The 22,228-nt window shown below is 38.7% G+C and overlaps 1 protein-coding gene across 2 annotated transcripts in view; it reads left to right on the forward strand.

The window, feature by feature from the left end:
* The window catches only part of UBE2F (ubiquitin conjugating enzyme E2 F (putative)), a 2,002,640-nt gene that overhangs the window by 1,164,903 nt on the left and 815,509 nt on the right, over positions 1–22,228 (forward strand). For both annotated transcript variants that reach the window (XM_044075697.1, XM_044075696.1), the window contains one exon: positions 13,328–13,385. In XM_044075697.1, coding sequence (XP_043931632.1) covers positions 13,328–13,385 — 58 coding nt within the window. The remainder of the gene's footprint in view (positions 1–13,327; positions 13,386–22,228) is intronic.

A 22,228-nucleotide genomic window follows, 5' to 3' on the forward strand; every position in this document is an offset into this window, starting at 1 on the left:
GACTGGGAATAGCAGTTTTCGTATGTAAGAGGTTGGGGTGGGTTGTAGCTTAAAATTGGGTCTGTGCTTAGATGTAGGATGATCACCTGTTGCACTAGCAGTGAGATGTTTTTGTACTAGAGCAAGTACTGTTTCAGTAAAGAATATATCGAAGGATTCAGCTATGTTATCCTTTGTTAATCCTGATGTTGGGGGTGGGGTAATATTTTTACCGGGGTGTAATAATTTGTTTAAACCTGCCCAGAATTTCTTAAAGAAACAAACAGGCAAAGGGCATTCCCTGGACAAGAACTAATTCCATTTATTGTAAGCTCTTTCGAATGTAAAAATTCACAAACTTCCTCAGACAAACACAGTTGTTAACTGACTTAGTTTAAATAACCCTCCACATCAGTGACATCATATCCTGTAAAACATTTAAAAAGATATTGTCCATTAAATCACAATGTAATCACAAGAACATATTTAATTCTACATAAAGTTAATTTCACCTATAACAAAACTTAATTACATTAATTAACATATAAAAGCATGTAAATATATACAAGTATATTAAAACTAGTACACAATTGGTCATTTAATGTCTATTTAAGGCCTTAAGCTTCAAAATACATTTAATGGAACTGTATTAATTTAAACCGGGATAGGTGTAAGCTATTTCCCCTATTCCACTTCACCCATGAGGCTTTTTTCACATGCTGTAGAAGGTACCTTTAGGCACATGGGTTCAGGCATTTCTTGCCACCATAATTCTCTAAATTCTAACTTCACAGATACTGGCCCACCTCTAATATTAGTGTGTATTTGTTCGATAACACGAAACAAAAATGAATGCTCAGGACATTCAATAATATATTTCGCTAAAGCGTTGTTTACATCTTTCCTATTAATGCTATATAAATGTTCATATATTCTCTTTCTAAAGTGCCAGAATTTCTTAGGATTATCACAGAGACAATTTTCAAGCTGTGCCAGGAGTACAGACTTGAGGCAAAGGAAAATTGTGCATTTAAATGAAAGAAACAGTAGATTGTATATATAACCACAAGGCGCAAGAATATAAATTGTGATAGGCACTTATAATACATCCTAATAAAAGATTCCTTCAAAAAACACCATCTTTATTGTACCTTACTGACCCACCTTCGATTCTGGATCCAACTCCAGAATATCTGTCTGACCCAACAGGCATGATTCAACCACACATCTCAAGGCTCAAACTGAATGCATGTTTTCTCCAGTTCCATTGATAGCCAGACAACCTGTGCTTTTTTTTTGCCTGTCAGTTCCTTCTGATATCTTCCCATAAAAACATTTTACAAGGAGACTCTACAGAAGTTAATGGAGAAGATTCCTTTCTTGGGCAGAGCAGTATCCGGTAGAACCTTTCTCATCCCAATACATTCTGTTCTTTAATTTTTTAGCAAGTCTATCTAAAGAGGGTGTTGGTTTATCAACTAAGTTCATCTGGCAACCATTTCAAATTTCCATGAGGAGTTTTCAGAATTCTTCCCTGGCTTCCTCTAAACTGTGCAAACCATTTTTTAATGCTTTTCTTCTACTTAGACCAACTTACAGACATGCCATACCAACATGGGATTTAAAAAGTTGGTAAGGTTAACCCTGACGCAGTCTTCCTTTGAACCAGCAGCAAAAAGTAATCTAAAATTCTTAACCTGGAACACTGTCTTTTTAGTTGCAATTACTTCTGCTACAAAAATTTCAGAACTTGAAGCATTATATTCTAAGCCCCATATTTGTTTTTCAATAAGGACAGTGTCACCATGTGTTCCAATGTTTCTTCCCTATCTAGAGCGGTTTCAGAATCCAGCATTAACCAACCAGTTAACCTGCGAGTATTTTTCCCAAACTTTGCAAACAAAGGATAGTATATGTTGTGTTTACTAGATGTTTATAGACAATTACATTTCTATCCACACAGAACAAACAAATTAAGAAGACACACCAGCACTTTGCTTCCTTGACACAGCACAAAATGGGCGAAACGCAACGTAACTAAAACTAGATGGTTGACAAATTACATTTCATGTGTCTACACTAAGTTGAATCTCCCCTACCAAACCAATAAAGGCCTTTTCAACTGGACCTATGGCTGCTTTCACTATGTTCTAGTCTATAATATGCATGGACATTAGTTGTGGAACCGCTACTTGGTCATATCCCTATATCTTGATCACTGATTACAACTGGATACGGTTTTGAGGGGAAGAGCGTCCATTGGCTCAACTGTACTCTGGAATATCCTTACTATTTAAGCCCGCCCAGGAATTTAGGTAGCTGGGGACTCTGTCCCATACTTTGAGGAAGAATGAAAATTGACAACATCATATAAAGAAGTTATGTACTTACCATAACATTCCATCTGTGTTATCCATTTTCATTCTTCCTCAACTCCTCACCCTTCATCTCCCTCCATTTATGACAAATGACGTCTGGAGGTATGAAGTTCTTGGGATACCACATGTCCTATATGACAATTCTTTTATAGTCTTCATGTCAAGCTGCAGACAAGATCTGAGGGATGTTAGGAATGGTGCATTATGGGTAGAGAAGGAGCTCGAGAGTTTGTTGGTAGCCACAAGCTAGAATAATGGCCAAGTCGGATCCGAGTATCGGATCCAAACCCATATGTTGAGGAAAAATGAAAATGGACTACACAGATGGAACGTTATGGTAAGTACATAACTTCTTTTTTCAGTTACTTTAAACAACTTTAAAACTGACAGAAAAAAAGAGTGCACCAATTTAAAAGTACAGTACAGTCTCATGACAGTCCATTAAAACACAAACTCCTAGTTTTAAAGTAGCTTTCCAGAAGGGAAGAGTATCAGTATTAAATAAAAAATTGCCAGTTTTTTTTTTTTTTTTTTTTTTTTTACCCAAAGGGAACTTATCTGCCTAGCAAATGAACAGCACAAGCTGACCATTGATCCTCCAAAGCCTTAGTGGAATGTACTATTTGGTGGCAGTAAAGCTCTGAAGGGCTTGGCACTCAGTTTAGTCAACTCAGCTCAAGCTGCCCTGAAGCTTTGGCTCCATGACAGGATATAACCCATATAGCTTATGCTACTGAAGGAGAACCAGTGATTGATATGATGAACATATTTTCTGGCACAGATGAGACGAGTTTCTCAGTTGCAACCACTGAGTAATGCTCTTAATTATTGTATTTATGTGTTGCAGAAGAGTATAGACATGGATCTTGTCTTTCTTTTCAGTAGCAACCATGGTGTTCATCAACTCTTTTGAATGTTATTGCTTCTAAATGAAATCTTTGTTGTTCACTTTCTGCTCTATTCTACTCCTAGTGTCTACTAGTATTGTGGGGGGAGCATGAGCCACTGCCATAGCATCAGGTTTTATTTGAATGTAATCTTTTTCTGGCAGACTTGGGGCTGTAAATAAAACAGCATATTCCTAAAGGCTATCAGTGCTGTAGCTCTGTATAGTGTTTTATATTACTCTGTGACTGTTGCTATACGCATGCATGCTTTACTTTTACACTATAAATTTGTTTTGTCATTCCTAAGCGTCTTATAAATCAAACAATAAAAAATATTAGAATTGACTTCTTTAAGTGCTTCATTTTAAGAAAGGATATTCTTATTCTGTAGGTTTAGTTCAGTTTTGAATGCTGGTGACCCCCAGTACTAGAAACATCCTCAGGCAAAGTATTATATTCTACATCTATGTCAAGTTTAAATATTGCAGCTTGATTGTTGATTCCGAGCATTCCTTGACAGCAGTTTGACTTGCATTCATGTCTCAAAGACTCATATTTCACTGTATCATCTCTTCACTTTAAAAGTGTCAACCAGAATTATTTTTGTCTCTGCTCATTTTCATTTTTCCATTCAGCTATGTGGGAATACATTCAAATATACTGCTCTTTAGTTTCAAATCTCAGAAAAAATTGATCTAAAGTTGTTTTCATTTGATCTTTAACCTGTGGGACATGGATCCAGTACAGATCCGACTTGGCCACATTTTCCAGCATTAGATCCAAGCTCCTTCCCTAGCTATAATACCACTGTTTCCCTCCACCGTTCCGATCTCATTTGCTGCTTGTGAGAGTCAGCAGCGTGGATTGCAGCTCCATGTTTCCTCAGTGGTAGTGTGCTTTATCATGAGTATTTTTCTTCTTTTATCTTCTCTAATTCTCTCAGCTCCATCAAGACCCTTGACATTATCTTCCTCAGAGTCCGCCCTGGGTCCCTCTCTTTCTGGTCCAGAATCCGCCATGCTGCCCCCTCTGGGACAGTCTGTCGCCACTCCACCCAGGGAGACCCCCCCCCAGGAGCTCCCTGAGGTTCTCCCTAAGAAACATATGTGCAAACAGAGGCACTTGGACTCCCCACTGGAGTCCCTCACAGAAGACACCAACTTGGAGAAAGGTGAGGGTACCCCCTAGTCACCCCCAGATGATGTTTCCTTCAGAGACATCATGGAAATCCTGTGCCAGCGTGGGGGGTGGTCTACCCAAAAACTCAACTAACAAGTACTGATGTTCCTCCGGGTGGATTTGTTGGTTCATGAACAATTCTTCCAGCGTAACATCCATCTTGCTATAGCAAATGTTCTTCTCATTCAAACTAACTTTTAAGTAGGTATCACCATATAATAGGGTAAACATTTTATTTATGTAGAAATTATAGTTCATGATAACCAGGCCACCATCTTTGTCGGGTTTCGTAAATCTTATTTCAATATTGTCACAGATTTTTCTTAATAGTGCCCTTTCCGCTGTGCTCAAATTTTTACATAGTCTCCCACTGTCCCTGTTGAACAATTTCCTGATATCATTTTCGCATAGTTTTTCAAAAGTTAATACTGAAGGATGCAAAGTTGGATTGAAAATACTTGTTTTTTTTTTATGAATAATATGCTCAGGGACGTTAGTGCTAGTTCCCTTGAATAAAAATTCAAAATTCAACTTCCTGATAAAAAGTTTTAAATGAATTATGGTCTGATCTAATGAAGCTTTTTTATCAGGCGATGTGGGGTATTGTTGGTTGTAGTTGTAATAAGTATCCCCCCCTCTCTGGTTCCTTAATCTCTCTGACTTCCTGAGGGGGGGTATTCTAAAGGGTCTGGGGTGTTATCATTGTTCACAGCATTATTATTATTGTTAGTATTAGGTGCCTTATACCCTGTTTCTCTATTACCGCTTTGCTGCTCCATAGGACATAGCAAATATGCCCTGTGTTCCTCATATTCTCTTTCATCCCTTCTAAGTTTACTAATTTTCCTTTGTTTCAATGATACCACTCCAGACCCATTAGAATACCCCCCCTCAAGAAGTCAGAGAGATTAAGGAACCAGAGAGGAGGGGATACTTATTACAACTTACAATACCCCGCATACACGAAGAGGAAATGCAGAGGGAACAGATACTGAACGCCGAATCTAACTGTAATTTGGTTGTACTACAGAATAGTGGAGGCGATTTCAAAGTATGTAACTGCAGCAGTTTTGAATTTAATGGTCAAGTAGCAGACTTGTTTGAAAAAGGTTTGACGTTTGTACCTGATAAAAAAGCTTCATTAGATCAGACCATAACTGATTTAAAACTTTTTACCAGGAAGTTGAAATTTGAATTTGTATTAAAGGGAACTAGCATTAATGTCCCTGAGCATTCATAAAAAAAACAAGTATTTCAACCCAACTTTGCATCCTTCAGTATTAACTTTTGAAAAACTATGCAAAAAAGATATAAGGGAATTGTTCAACAGGGGCAGGGGGAGACTATGTAACAATTTGAACATAGTGGAAAGGGCACTATTAAGAAAAGTTTGTTACAATACTGAAGTAAGTGTTATAAAACCCGACAAAGGTGGTGGCCTGGTTATCATGAACTATAATTTCTACATAAATAAAATGTTTACCCTATTATATGGTGATACCTAATGCAAAGTTAGTTTGAATGAGAAGAACATTTGCTATAGCAAGGTGGATGTTATTCTGGAAGAATTGCTCATGAACCAACAAATCCACCCAGAGGAACATCAGTACTTGTTAGTTAAACATCCAAAAATACCTACAATATTTGGTGTCCCCAAGTTATACAAATACCTAGTTGACCCCCCATTTAGACCCATTGTGGATGCTTAAGCATCTAAAATATTTCCCATTGCTAAATACATTGACAGCAAATTAAAAAAATATTTTGAAGGACTGCCCTTGGATACTTAAAGACTCCTGGGGTTTTCTATCTAAAATCAAGAAAGATATGTATACTGATAATCTGATCTTTATCACAATTGATGTTCAGGACTTATTCTCTATCATACCCCATGACACAGATATTGATTGGTTTTACTAATATCTTTGCCAGTACTCTACCCTAAATCATAACACCATCTTAACAATTAGAACACTTATGGAACTAGTGGAAGATACCAACATTATTACCTTCAACAGCAGTTATTTAAACAAGTTAAGGGGGTAGCAATGGGGGCAGCCTTTGCCCCCATCTTTGCGAACATAGTACTGGCATTTTGGGAAAAATATATTATTTTTAATTGCCCTTACGCTAACTCATGGGCATTTTATAGTCGTTACCTGGATGATATCATCATTTTGTGGAACAGTGATATGACAGAACTAGAAGGCTTTCTTGAATTCCTGAACACCCACACAGATTTTCTTGAATTTACACATTCTGTTAGTGTTACAGAGGTGAGTTACTTAGACATTACCATCAAGAAAGATGTAGTCAAACATTACATCTCCACTATTTTCTGCAAGCCCACTTACTCTTAATAGCCTCCTACATTTTGATAGTTACCACCCCTTGCACCAAAAGAAGGCTTTAGTAAAAGGACAGGGGGTACGGCTTGCCAGGATATCTGAATATGATCAATTTCTAGAGCAAATTGAGACCCTTAAAGGGATGTTACTACATAGAGGTTATCCAGATAATTATTTAAACAACAACTTTCAGGAGGTAATAAATAAGAGAGTACAGGGGAGGGGTTATCAAACAAGAAAAATCAAGAGACTTAGACTTTCCATAACAAATCTGCTATTTTTAAGTTTAGTTAGCATTTTTACAGCATCAGGAATACTATTGAACATAACTGGAACATTTTTAGAATTGATGCAGAACAGGCACAGTTGTTAGGCCCTGTTCCCAACATTGTATATAAAAAGGAATGTAGCATCAAAAATATGTTGGAAAGGCAAAAAATGTGATCCTGATATAGGGGCAGGGATAGTTAAATGCTGCTATTGCCTACAATGCCAGTATATCATTGAAGCCAAGGAGATTTGTATTCCCAATTATGGAGGAGACACACTATACGAGGGAAAATCTCCTGCAGCAGTAAAGGAGTGGTGTACCTCGCCCTATGTACCCAATGTCCAAGTTTTTACATTGGTAAAACTAAAAATGCGTTTAGAAGGAGAATTTACCAACACTACTATGACATCAGTAGGAAAGATGTTAAAAATGCATTAGCAGGACATATAGTAACCAATGAAGGACATGTGTTCAGATTCATTATTATTGAGTAGGTTAGGATGGGTGAAAGAGGTGGGCCATTCAACGATTACCTAGAAATGGCTGAGCTTAGATGGCAAATTAGGACGACTGCCTCTGAAGCACCGGGTCTTAATAGTGCAGTATCCATCAGCTCTGTTCTCAGGCTCAAGGCACAATTTCTTATATGACAGTCATCGATACTTGCTATTAGGGTAGGATGCTAATAAACAATTACATATATACTTTCATATGCATAAATATTGACATCTGTTGCTTTGATTATTTTTAACTTATTTTAGCATATACAGAAATATCCCAAGGAGCCAAAATCTTCACGTATAGTTATGCGGTCACAAACAATTCAGTCAAATGCTTAGCTGTAGTGCTGGCAGTCAACAAACAGAATCAAAGTCAGAAAACATGAACGTATTAAATCCAAACAAGAATAAAAATGCTTCACTCCAACTGAAGAGCAAAAATTAGTAGATACGAATTTATTAGTAGTGAGCGCTTTCGCGGGCATAAACCCCGCTTCATCAGACAATTACAAACATCTAAAATCAGTTTAAAATACAATTTAAAATACCTTCATATCCAATAAAGTTCTAGCTACCATCCCATGTGACTTCCCCATTCATTCATTGAAAGATACAACGTAACACAGTCATTTAAAGCAATAGCATACCACTACATTCTTACAGATTATGTTAAATCACTTGTCTACGGATTCTACCAATCAATATACCTTCAAACCTCGTAACAAGTTCCAATTTTAAAATGCTTCTTCATAAAGAGTTATAAGCATTAAATCAAAAATTAGAGCAGCTTTATAAAATGTTAGAACATTTAAAATAGACATATTGTAGTCTCATCTATACACTTAAGCAACCTACTTAAACAGTGGTAGTATCCAATTGCTCCTTCGAACTTCAAAATAATAAAACAATTTGTACAGACAAACAATTGCCTCAAAAGGAGACATTTGCAACGAAAATTGTTATAAAACATTGCGTTACCCTTGCTATAGTGTATCAATGCCTCTGCATATAATCACATAAAATTAGGGGTCGCATTTATCGTCGTGTATCTCTCATTACTATAAGCTTCATACTTCGAATTAATGAAGCAATTAAAAACAAACGTATCAAGCAAAAACATTTAAACTAAAAATATTTTAAGACATTACGCCTGTTATAGAGTGATAACAACTCTATATACACCCGCATAGACCAGTGGTCACATTGCATAAAAAGCATGTTGCCATGGAGGGTATAATACTCATTGATATAAGATAAATAACGTACATCGATGTTATCAAAAGAACACTACAAAATATATTTTATTACATTTGCATAAAAAGCACGTTGCCACGAAAAGTGTAATACTCCTTAATATGACATAAAAAATGCATCTACTTTCTCGAAGACCACTATATTTCTATGAAACCCAAAAGTGCGTACGTAGGAAGTGCATGTGTAATAGAAGATTGATAGCACACAACTATGTTACATAAACATCTATCTTATCTAACCATAAATACATAAAAGTAATACCTATAGAATCTATACAATATGTATGAAGTGCTAGAAACTATAACACGACCTAAAGAAAATAAAAAAGCAAGAATAAGGTATATAAGAAGATCCAAATCTAAAAATGAAACTGATAGTCAATGAGATGTCCACCGACTACTGATTATTTTAGAATATATTTAATTGTCAGGTATCTTTTATATGTTTTTAATCGCATTTTTTTCTTTTTTACTGTGAGTGCAATATATATATATATATATATATATATATATATATATATATATATATATATATATATATATATATATATGTGTTGCTCTTTAATTGTTTCTATGTCTTTTCAGGACATTAGTCGCCATCATTAACTAATTAATAAAATATTTTTTTGGAACAGCATATATAAGGCTGTTGGGTAATATGCTGTGTTATTCTGAAGAAGTTTCTATTCAAGAGATTGGATCCTGTTCTCCTGCTTTTTGGATATTACAGTTTGTGTAGAGCCTTGTTTTCATTGATATAGATAGGTAGTTTGTTCCAGAGTATGGGAAGTCTCTGGGACAGGAATCTATTCCTCCAACATGTTCTGTTTATTGTGGTGACAAGTTTAGGTCCCTAGAACGTGTGGCTCGGAGGGATTGGGATTTCTTTTAAGTGGAGCATGTCCAACAGCTCTGGGTTTGATATAGCTTTGTATGTTAGACAGAGATCGCCTCTGAGTAGGCGATATGCGATGGAGTAAAGCTGGAGTTTTTTGAGACGGTCTGCTTAGGCCATCATTTTAGGCCAGTAATCCTCTTTGTGAGGTATTTCTGTGGCCTTTCCAGTTGTAGCTGTCTTGTGAGGTGCATACCAAAAGGGGCGCTGTGTTCTATAATGGGTCTAATGAGTGACGAGTAGAGGGGAACAATGGCCTCTTTTTTTTCCTGGATGAGAAACCTTTTGTGATGAAGTGTGCTACGTAGAAGAATTTCCTGACTGCTGTGGCGATGTGATTATCAAAGGAGAGACTACTGTCCACCTGTGTCCCAAGGTCTCTTGACATGCTGTAATGGGGCTTAAGGGGCATGCTAGTACTCAGGAGGAATGGGTGCAGTGGTAGGCAACTAGTAGAGGCGTGGAGCCAATATTGTGTCACACAGCTGTACTTCCTTTCTGTTTTATACTTGCATCATGATGTGGAATGTTGTTGGTTAAGAGTAGTGGATCACTGTAGGTGAGTCTCATAATGGCATATTTTGTGTAAAATGTATAATTGCACCTTACCCTTTAATGTTCTGTCGAGAAACTGAAGAATGACAGCAGTGGCATTTAATTAATGTTTAATTATTGCACGTCATATTTTGTAACTTTATTGCACTTCAGTGGTACTGGCCTGATCAAATAGAAACAGACTTTTTTGTAACAATGCCATTATTTCCTTTCTGTAAACATGATTTTGCCTTATCGCGGTGGTGCAGCGGTAGCGTTGTTGCCTCACAGCATTCTCCCATTCGATTCTCGGCTTGAGTTGGGAGTGCCGTCTGTGTAGAGTCTGCATGTCCTCCCCGCAGTCAAGTGGGCGTTTGAAACACATGCGATAAATGGGCGTGCCTTTGGTGAAGGTTGGGCATCAGGCTGGCAACTCGACACCATAAAAAACAACTGCCAATCACTAGTGGACTGGAGTTCCGCTGTGGCGACCCCTAACCGAGAAAAGCCGAAAGACAAACAACAACACTGTTTTGTAAGGGATGTCTTGTGCCCCTGCTTAACCCCTTCAGAAACGTAGAAAGAGGTTAATAGGCACTACCCCCATTGCAAATGGTATTACTGAAAATACACTGTATAGATATTATTAAAAGACAATATGCATACATTGGGAAACTACTTCTTGGTGTTTCAGGCTACTCCTTTGTTCATTAATGCATATAAGGCTGTCTGACTCTGAAGCCACTTCTACTATAATAATCCTATTTTGTCCAGGGGTTAATTTTCACACAGCTCACTGCTTATTAATAGTAATTTGTTACAGATTTGCAGATCCCCATGCAAAATCACACAGCCTGCTATTCTTCTTCCACTCCTGTGCTGAGAAATTGTAGACCATCTCTTCAAATTTTATCTGTGCTCTCTTTAAATCCCTATGATTTACCTAATTCCCCCCAAGTAGTTGTCCTCGATCAGTATTGCCTTCTGCTTTCTTACTGTCAACAGCACAACCTTATTCCATTTTCTTTTTCTGTCTTCCTCATCCAACTTCATTACTCATCTTTATTCACATGACTCAAAGGTGGTGGTAGATCTCTCTACTTTACATTATTCTAAGGTTATTTTTGACTAGTTATGTGTGTGACTTCAATTAATTTTTTTCTTATGAATAAACTCCAGAGGTGACACCACGGTGAAGACACAAACACTTTAATGAGAGAGAAAATAACAAAACAAATGTAAGCGCTTTCACATTCTACAAACGAATGCTTCTTCAGACATTTTTTTTTCCTACTCTGCTTTCATGTAGTGTATTTAGATATGTAGTATTAGAAGATATTTTATTAGATTTTAGATTACTATCTTATTAGCTTAATTAATTCCCATGTCATCTTTCTGCTTAGTTTTATAAAGGCTATTTTTTTAAATTGTATAGTGATATTTAATGCATTTTTCATTCTTTGTAAACCGTACAGTGACATTCTGATGCATTTTCATCCTTGTATTTTGCAGTTCTGTATTTTTGTACTTGCCTTTTGTATTTTTATTGGAGGGGGGGGGTTGTGTTTTTCAAATTATTTTCTTCCTGGACCTCCTCTGAAAAGCATCCCCCCATTCAGACTTTCCCGGTAAAAGAATGTAAACAAATAAATAAAATATCCTTAATGAGTGAGAGCAGGAGAAAACAACTCTTGCCCAGATTTCCAAGTAGAGAAGGTTTTATCAGTAATGTTTTGCCTCTTGTATTTGCAGTTGTGTCCTAAACTGTAGAACTGCACCTCATGTGAGACAAGATGGTAATTACGGTATGCTGTTGACAAATTATGAAGTACTTTGCCACTAAATACCTTGAAAGCCTTGGTCTTAATCCTGTTTTAGTTCTAGTGGTAATCGCTGTTTAGAGCTTTTGTTTAAAAATCCCTTACCACTCACGCTGGGCATCTCCAGTATTTGTTTATTGTCTAATCTGTCATGTTTTTCTTCTTTGCTAATAATTTTGGGATTATGGTTTAAACTAAAACAAAGAGTGAAAAGGTCACACAGATGACCAACTGGTTAAAAAACACAAAATAAAAATCTAGCAAAGCTAGACTTCTAACTGTGGTTAAGAAGGCAGAAACATGCATGTCCACAGCTGGAGGGGGTTGGCTTTAATGGCCTGAAATTCTCCATAAATAGACTTAAAAATGAAAGTAATAGAAAAAGTTACGGACATTCAGAATTGCCATTTAGCTGAAACACCAGATATCCTTAAAGGGTGATTTGCATATATCCCATGAGGCCTCTGAAGCAAGAGGTTTAAGGTATCACACAGTTAGAATTCTAGCTTTGCTAGATTTTCTTTTTGTGTTTTTTTTAACCAGTTGGTTATCTGTGTGACCTTTTTACGCTTTGTTTTAGTTTGTTGGGATATTTTGTAGACACCCTAATGTTTATGGATGTCAGCTGAGTTTGACAACACTGTGTTTCCAAAGGTCAAACATTCCTCTTATGGTGTACTGATGATGTTATAAGAAGGCAGAAACATGCATGAACACAGCTAGAGGGGTTTGGCTTTAATGGCCTGAAACTGTCCATAAATAAGCTTAAAAATGAAAGTAAAAGAAAATGTCAGGCACATTCAGAATTGCGATGTAGCTGAAACACCTGATAGTCTTAAAGGGTGATTTGCATATATCCCATGAGGCCTCTGATGCAAGAAGTCTAGCTTTGCTGGATTATGGTTTAACGAAAAAGAAATGAAGATTAAGTACAAATGAATTTCTGTTGTCAACATCATACAAACTGAGTGTGTATTCCTTCTGTAAGAACTTCCAGGTATACTTGCTTCAGTTATTGTGACACGAGCACCTAGCACCAGCATTCCCTGTTTAGTCTGATTTCTGGAGAGAATGTTCATGTTTTTGTCTTCATGTACCTGGATCAGTTGTGCATTAAAGTAGGCTGCTGCAGTTGTTTTATTCCTGATGACATTGCTTAGTCATTTCCTTGTTTCGTATGGAAAGTTCTTTCTTTGTTGTGATTGAAAACACTGTTTTTAAAGCTGAATTAGGGACCCTTTTTTGTTTTATTATTAAGTAACTGATTATGGTTTTCATTTCAGTCTACTGAGAGAACATTCAATTGACGGCACTGGCTGGGCTCCAACAAGAACTCTGAAGGTACCTGTTTCAGTGACGGATTACTAATGAGAGACGGTAGATGTTATATTTTGATGCATTGAATTAATCCCATTGCTGCAGACTCACAGTATAAATGTTGTTTGTCTTATCCATCCCACACACATACATTTTTAGTCGATTATCTCAATATTTTAGATAACCTTCACACACTTTACATGTTCTACGCTAATGTGTGTACATTACTTAGAAACTCTGACATCATTTGGTAATACGATTTGTAAAGTTGAAATACTTTGCCACTTGTACAGATAGTATAGTTTGCTTTTAAACGACTGTAACAGTGCCCTGATGTATGTATGGCCTGCTGTAAATAATTTGCATTGATTCCTACCAGTATCACTTGGAGCTTTACTTATAATATGGCTAGTTTTGCAGCTGATAGTAGTCTGGTGAAACTTTGTCAGCCGGCTATGTAACAGACTGCATTATCTATAGGTATTCATATACTGCTTTCTGGTAGCATTCCTGTATTTTTTCTCTTTATTATATTTAGATATTCTGTTCACATAATCTTCAGCAGCAGTAGGAATAATTGAAATGTGTGTTTCTGTGCCATTGCTGTCCATAATTTTTGTCTGTTGAAGAGGAGGAGGTGGGGTTACTGGGTGATTATTTCTTCCTGCAACTCTTAAATCTGGTACGTAGTTCTTGCTGCATGTAAGCATTGTACTGAATTTGAGTGGTATATTGCCTTTCTTAAGATATTACTACTTGTAAAAAAGGCATCTTTAAAATAAGACTGTACACAAACTTAAAATAAAAAAAATTAATTTTGTCATCATGTTTTGATTGTCTGTGCAGTACCAGTGCCCTCAAGATCAATGAGTATTTATAAACATTTTTAATTGGTTATACTCCAAAGAACTGCTGTACTGATATGATTTTGCTTTGCAGTCTAATTGTTGCATCCGCAGTGCGGCTTTTCTTCATAGCATAGAAAGTGCCTACACACAGTTATTTAAGTGGTTTCTTTTTGCATTGATATGTAATAGTCCTGTGTGTCACTGCATTCTTAGTCTGGTTGTGGAAACTCTTTTTTTTACTGACCTTCTCAAATTTATTCTGATTTTAAGATGCTAGAAAGCCTTCAGTGGCACAGTTAAGCCTTACCCTAGCAAAAGTAGCTTAATTACTATTTGTTGTGCTATCAGAATTGTGATCCTGTGAAATTGGTATGCCATTCTGCATAGTGCCCTTATTAGCTTGCGGGTGTAGCAACTCTTGTTTTTTTAACACCTGTTATTAAATTATGACAAGACATACACAAAATATGAAAACAAACCACATTAACATTTTTCCATTTACATACATTGTACATCACATATCCTTTCTTTCTTTGTAGCTGTCATCAGTCAAGCATTACATAAATTCCTGAATTCCGTCCTTCCCTTAAACCTCACTCCTCTTCAGAACATGATTCTGCATGTGTTGTTCCCACAGTTTCCACGTATTCTATGTAATTTGCTCCTTCACTTTTATAAAGATCCCACTGCTTATATCACTTTTATAATATTCAGTACTTCAAATACATATATGTTGGACTTTGATTTTCATTTTCTAGTAATTTCTTTTTTTGGCAGCCAACAGAATTAAACTTAATAAGGCCTTACTATGTCTAGGCAATTCCAGATCCTGTGTCCCAGCTCAAAAGAATAATTTCTTTAGTTACGGCCATTTGCTTACCCAATATTTCTGACTGTGTTCTGTGGGGAATTTAAAAAATCTGCCAACTCATTACACTTCCAAAACATATGATCTGATGTTGTCAGTCTTCATTCATCTTTGACCTTTGGGTACTCTGTTCCGATCCTTGGAACCGGCTCAGCTATTATACAGTTCGCACCAGCCAAAAACTCTCAAGCTAAGACTCTACCCAGAATACCCCTCTCCATATTACCTCAGATGTCATTTGCCGCACGTCAGCTACTCCTCTTGCAGCTAAGTGAAATTTCTTTATTTTTGAAAGTTTTTCTCATCTTCTTTCCACTCTTTATACCATAGTTTGTATTTTCTTTCTCTTTACCAATCCTTGGTATTTCTTTGTACCATAATTGGTAGTTTTTCCTTTCCTTTCGCGTGAGTGTTTGTGTGAGAGTGTTCGCACCAGTTGACTCCTGTCCTTCCTTGTCAACATGGCTGATAAACCAAAAGGTACAACAGGGTTTAAACAGTGCCAGGATTGTGGATGGAAGATGCCCAATTCGGATGGGCACTCTTCCTGTACTTATTATCTGGGTGCAGCTCATTTGGACCAAGAATGTTCTGTCTGCCAGGCCTTTAGTAACAGGGCCTTGGTTGAGCACAAAACTAAATTGATATTGGAAGGTTTACTTAAGTCTTCTTTCAAACAAGCCTTGCCCAAGACTGCTACTTCTCCATGTAAATCTGACCAGAGTATGAAGAAAGGTCAGTTGGTGCTGACTTCTCCTTCAACACCTGTGGAAAATAAGCCTCAGGCTTCCAAACCCTCCATATCCATGGAACCGAATGCCAAGGTTACGAGACTGTTGGAACAGACAACCTCCTCAGCACTGGTTACTACACAGGTTACTACAAACAGGACAAGATATTCACCTTCTATTGACACTTTGTGAGGCAGCTTCCCAGTCCTTTTTTGGAAAGGCCAGAATCCCCCCCTCTGAATTATCTGTCTGTTCTTCCAGGAGTTTCACTGAAGTGGATGTTGTGAGGTTGGTGGATCAGGTCCTAGTGGCCAGGGGTCTCTCTTTTTCCTCCCAGACCCCCATCTCTTCTGGAGTTGGGGCTTTTTCTCCCAGGACTCCCAACAATCTTCCTCTTCTAAACTCCTCAGATAGTTTAGAGCTTCTTGCTCTGATCCCCCTGGTTCCAGCTATTCTGGTACAGACAGCCCACCTGCCTTTGGTGCCAGGGTCTGCCCTGACTTCTTCGTTTTCTTTGGAACAAATGGACTCCCTGAACAGTAGCTCTGCTGTCAGGTCTGAGGGTTTTGGATCGGCTCTGGCTTTTTATTTGGGGTTGTCCTTAACTCTGGGAACTTTGGCAGCGGTGGGCTCTTCCTCGGCTCCTGCTTCGGAGGTGGGTCTTTTGGGGCAGGGTGTGACCTCTGTTCCAAGGTTGTCTTTCTCAGTTCCAGGAACCCATCCCCTGCCTTCCAGGTTATGGAGAGGGCCTTGGCATCTGCAGTAGTCCTCGTCAGAGATCCCCACTGAGGAGTCACTCTGAAAAAAGATGTACAAGATGAAGCACTTCGATTCCCTGGAAGAATATGTCACTGAAGACACGGATTTCATTGATGGGGAGGGATCCCTCAGCCCACCCTGGAAGGCATCTCCTTCGGAGGCATCCTAGAGATCCTCAAACAGAGGAGCAACTGGCAGCCCAAAGACCTGATCTCTGAGGTATCCATGTAGTTTCAAGCTTTTGGTGCTCACCCATCTACTTCTTGGGTGACCCCTCCCACTGATGATCTTATTAAATTGATCACACAGCAGGCATGGAAGGCTCCTGATTCCATAGAGCCAATTCCTCAGAGACCAGAAGAAATGTTGTCAGCTCCTTTTGATTACCAGCATTGGTCTAAGGGCTTAGCAGTAGATGCTATGGTAGTGGTGGCGGTGGCCACCAAAAAGGAACTCACAAATGAGAGTCCCACTATTCATCCCCTTAACTGAGAGTCTAGGATGATGGACAGATTTGGAAAGTGGGTGTACGCTTCATCAGCCTTTTCCCTAAGGTCTTTGAATTTTATGGCACATTTCACTAGGCTCCAGAGGGATCTGATCAAGCAGTTGTTAGATACTGTCACAGGAGCTGTGTCTGAAGAGATGCAAGATAAGGTTGCCTGTCAGCTAGGCACCCTGGAGTCTATTTCTAACTACTTATTTATGAGGCTCATTGCACATACAGCCAAAGAGACTACAAGGGCAGCGGGTTCAGGTGTGATTGGGCATCAAACCTGGATGAGCGTTTGTGAAGCCATTTAAATCTTCCTTCATCAATGCTCCCTTTGATGGCTCATCTTTGTTTGGCCCCAAAGTCAAAGAAACTCTAGCCAGGTGCGAGAAGGATGGAATGACCCTATCTGCAGTGTGCATATGTTTTTTCCAGAAAAGCAGAAAGATGTGGTTCAGAAAGTCCTAAGGGCCTTTTCGGAATGCATGTGGCAGTGGTTCCCCTTGCAGCAGAGAGGGGAAGTCTAATGGAAGACGCCTACCCCCTGGCAGAAGTGGCCCTCAAAAATCAGGGTTCCAGAGATTCTTTCTCTGGACAACACTACCAGCACTCCTAAGAGGAGGCTTGATTGCTTACCTCTGGAAGCAGTTGGGGGAAGACTTTCACTGCATTTGACAGCCTGGCAACAAATAACTTCCGATACTTGGCTACAGAAAATTATTATCAGAGGTTACCATATCCCCTTTAATCTTTTCCCAAGATCACAAAGAAAACTCCCCAATATGCCACCCAATCAGAGGGACCAAGCAGCCTTAGAGATTCAGAAGCTGCTAGAAAAAGAGGGTCTTCCAAGAAGTTCCACTAGACCAGATAGGATCTGGATTTTACTCGAGGTTCTTTTCGGTGCCAAAAAAGACAGGGGACTTGAGACCAATTTTAGATCTCAGCCTTCTGAACAAGTTTGTTCAGCAAACAAAATTACGGATGGTCACAGTTCAGGCTGTACTTCCCTTTCTAGAGCAAAACAATTGGATGTGCTTTATAGACCTTCAAGACACACATTACTACATAAATATGGGCAAACACTCCAAAGGTTTCTTCGCTTTCAGCTAGGAGCCAGTCATTTCCAGTTCGGCGTGCTGCCCTTTGGTCTCGCCACAGCCCCAGGGTGTTCAGCAAGTGCATGGTGGCAGTTACAGCTCACTTGAGACTGCATGGATTCCGAGTGTTTCCTTATCTAGATGCCTGGCTCATCACCGGTCTCAACAGACATGTACTGCTGTAAGCCTCAAGCTTCATTCTGCATCTATTCACTCATCTGGGTATTACAGTGAAGCAAGGAAAATCCCATCTTACTCCCACTCAGGACCTCGAGTTCATAGGATCCCATCTGAATAAATTCTCTTGTGTAGCTTCCCTCCCTCCTCACAGACTGCAGAAGATAAAATTCCAAGTTCAAGCCATTCTCTCCAGAGACAAAGTTCCTGCTTTTCTAGTGCTCCAAACTTTAGGGGCCATGACAGCGACCATTACCTTGGTTCCTTGAGCGAGATTTCACATGAGGCTACTTCAGTGATTTTGGCTCCCCAATGGTCCATGCTAATGCATCTAGTGATGTATCCAATTCTTATCACCAGTTTCTGTAAGAAGGACTTACCCTGGTGGATGGAATCTGAGGAAATTATTTTCGGCTGTCCCTTTGTTCCCCCTCAACCCAAGGCCATTGTGACCATGGAAGCCTCCCAGATGGGGTGGGGGAGGGGCATTATTTGGGAAGAACAGTCCAAGGCACTTGGTCCCTGCTAGAGGCAAACCTGCATATCAGTGTCCTGAAATTGAGGGCAGTGTTCTTAATGTTGCAAGCCTTCCAATCTGTCCTCCCTCTATGGACAATTGAAATTCAATCAGACAGCATGTCGGTGATATGGTACGTCAACACGTAGGATGGAACCAAGTCTTATCCCCTGCAATGGCTGTTATCCTCCAACCGCTTTCTAATAGCAATGCACATCCCAGGGAGCTCCAATGTAATACTGGGCAAACTGAACAGATGCATTCTCCTGCCTCATGAGTGGTCTCTCAATCCCAGAGTGAGGAAGAAAATTTTTCATCCCTGGGCCATGCTGCAACCTCTTTGCATCACCCATGAACAACAAGTGCAGCAGCTACTTTGCTCTAATTCCCATCGGGGGGAATCCCTGAGAGATGCTTTTCTTCTTGATTGGCCCTCAGGTCTTCTCTACACCTTTACCCCTTTCCCTCTCATTCCCCTATTTTAGAAGAAAGCTCACAGGTTGAGAAGCAAATTGATCCTCATTGTACCCTTCTAGCCTCGACAGGTCTGCTTCCCCTTCCTATGGCCTCACCTAATTCACCGTCCCTTGCAGTCTCACCCACAGAGACTGGTGCACCCCAACCTTCAGAATCACTAGCTTACACCTTGGTTCCTCCAATTCCATTACTCGCCAGGCAGAATAACTTACCTCCCCCAGTTCAAAAAATTTGACTGACCTCCCATAGACCATCTACCAGGAAACTCTACCTTAGCAAATGGAAGAGATTTTCAATTTGGGCCTGTGATAACCTCAATCCCTTCTTGGCACCAGTCAAGAAAGTTTTAGAACTGTTAGCTACCCTATTTGATCAAAGAGCTTCTGGCTCCACAATTAAGGTTCAATTAGCGGCCATTTCTAACTTCCACAATGGCTTTGAGGACCATTCATTAATTTCGCACCCCTTATACAAACTATTCCTTAAAGGGGTCTTATGATTATAACCTCCATTTAAAGATCCCATAGCTCCATAGGATCTGACTTTGGTCTTGCTGTCTTTGGTGCTTCCCACCTTTAAACCAGCAGTGACTTGCCATCTAAAATTTCTGTCATAGAAAACTCACTTTGTAATAGCTATTACCTCTGTCAGAAGAGTTTCTGAAATTCAAGCATTATGTTCAAACCCCCCTTATCTGTTTTTTCATAAGGATAGAGTTTCACTAGGAATTACCCTTCCTTTCTACCTAAGGTGGTCTCAGAATCCAGTGTTATTCAGCCTGCCGATTTGCCCGTTTTCTTCCCCAATTTTTCCAGCAAGGGTAAATATTGCTGTACGTTCATAGACAACTACGATTTTACCTCAGCAAGACTAAAGAATCTAGAAAATCGGACCAGTTATTTGTATCTTTTTCCTGTCCAACTTTGGGAAAATCTGTCTCAAAAGTTATTGTCTAAATGGTTAAGAGACTGTATTAACTTCATTTACAGTCACAACAACCACAAGTTACCTTCGCTTTTGAGAGTGCATTACACCAGATCAGCTGTTTTCCACTCAAAGGCTTCCATGGATGAAATATGCGTAGCCTCAATGTAGGCTACTCCACATACCTTTATCACTCATTACAAGTTGGATATGGTTGCAAAGGGAAGAGCATCCTTTGGCTCTATGGTTCTCAGGAATATCCTTCCATAAGCCCATCCAGGACCTGAAGTAGCTGGGGACTCTGTCCCAGAGGTTGAGGATGAATGAAGATTATGTAAAACTCCAGTAATCAGCATACACCAACAATGAAATCCTGAAAACTGTTCAAGTATGCTGATATATACAGATCCACCAGAAGCCGCTTTATGAAAAATGCTGTAATTTATTCCAGTATTGCATACAAAACTTAGGTAAGTGCTTTCATCCTCACATCTGTGGACTTCTTCAGAACAGATCAAAGAAACCATTAGGTTCCTTAAATATGTGCAATTTTGGCGCCAAAATTACCAGTGCCCTTAAAAACACATTTAAAGACATATTAACCTAGGATACTACAATACATTCAATACACTTGTCAATACTAAAAAAATACAAATGTAGTAAATCCATCATCTTAACTACAAGCAAAGTATAATAATGAATAAATCTCAATATACTTTAAAAGTCATTATTTATAAAAATTCATAAATATGTCCCCTAATAAATATCCCCTAATATATGCTTACATCTGTGCAACAGTTGTCATGTTAAAATCACACACCCATTATCACCATAAATACAAAGAAATTATAATAAAATTCAACTATAAACGTTCTTTAAAAAGTGTGAATTTTACACTAAGTCTTAAGTTGTTGAAGTCTCTGTTAGAAAGAGGAAGTATGAGTAGCGGTATTAGTAAGCAGAACAACAGCACGAGATGATGCGGGAGTTGTTACCAGTGTAGCTCGATATGGGAAGTGGAAGGAGTTACACTGGATAATATCAACAACACTAAGATAATTTTTAGACAAGGAAATTGCAACTCCAAAAACATCATATACTTAGCTAAGTGCATGATTTGTCCTTGCTTCTACATAGGAAAAACTGAGAAATGTTTTAAAAGAAGAATTTATGACTATCTTTACAGTATTAGGTGGAAGGACAAAAATAATGCCTTATACAGACATGTAGAAGGACTTGGTGAGTCACACACTTTTAAATTTGCTATAGTAGAACAAGTAACCATCGGGCCACGGGGAGGCAACTACAAGGCTATTTTAGTACAGAGGGAAGTGAAATGGCAGTTAACAGATGCATCTAATGAACCAGGGTTAAATGACTGTATAACAATTTAGCCTATATTGCAACTTAAGACTTAGTGTAAAATTCACAATTTTTAAAGAACATTTATAGTTGAATTTATTATATTTTCTTTGTATGTATGATGAACATGGGTATGTGTTTTTAACATGACAATTGTTGCACAGATGTAAGTATATATTAGGGGATATTTATTAGGGGGCATATTTATGAATTTTTACAAATAATGACATGTTCTTCATCTCACATTGCTGCAGTCCTTACACTTGGGTAGTCCGCTGTCCTCGGTCGGCCCGAATATCAAAGTATAAGGCTGACGTCGGTCAAGGCGCTGAAGACTGACATCAGGACGTCAGGGTACAAATGCGCATGACCGACGTCATATCCTCAGTCTTTTTTGCCGCATGGTCCGATGCAGAAGCAGCGTTGCAAGTGCCGTTCGGCGTTCTGAAATTTTTCGAATTCGGAGTTTCAGACCGAGTCAAAGTTGGCTAAGTACCCGTTGGAATATTTTAGTTTTTTCTTGCCTCAGTGGTTTACCGGATGTCAAAAAAAGTGAATAACTGTATTTCTTGTGGGAAGCAGATACCGCATAGGGACTATCATACTTTGTG

The sequence above is a fragment of the Protopterus annectens genome, chromosome 6.part1, assembly GCF_019279795.1.
Source record: "Protopterus annectens isolate FY-2018-M chromosome 6.part1, PAN1.0, whole genome shotgun sequence".
NCBI classification, from domain to species: Eukaryota; Metazoa; Chordata; order Ceratodontiformes; family Protopteridae; genus Protopterus; species Protopterus annectens.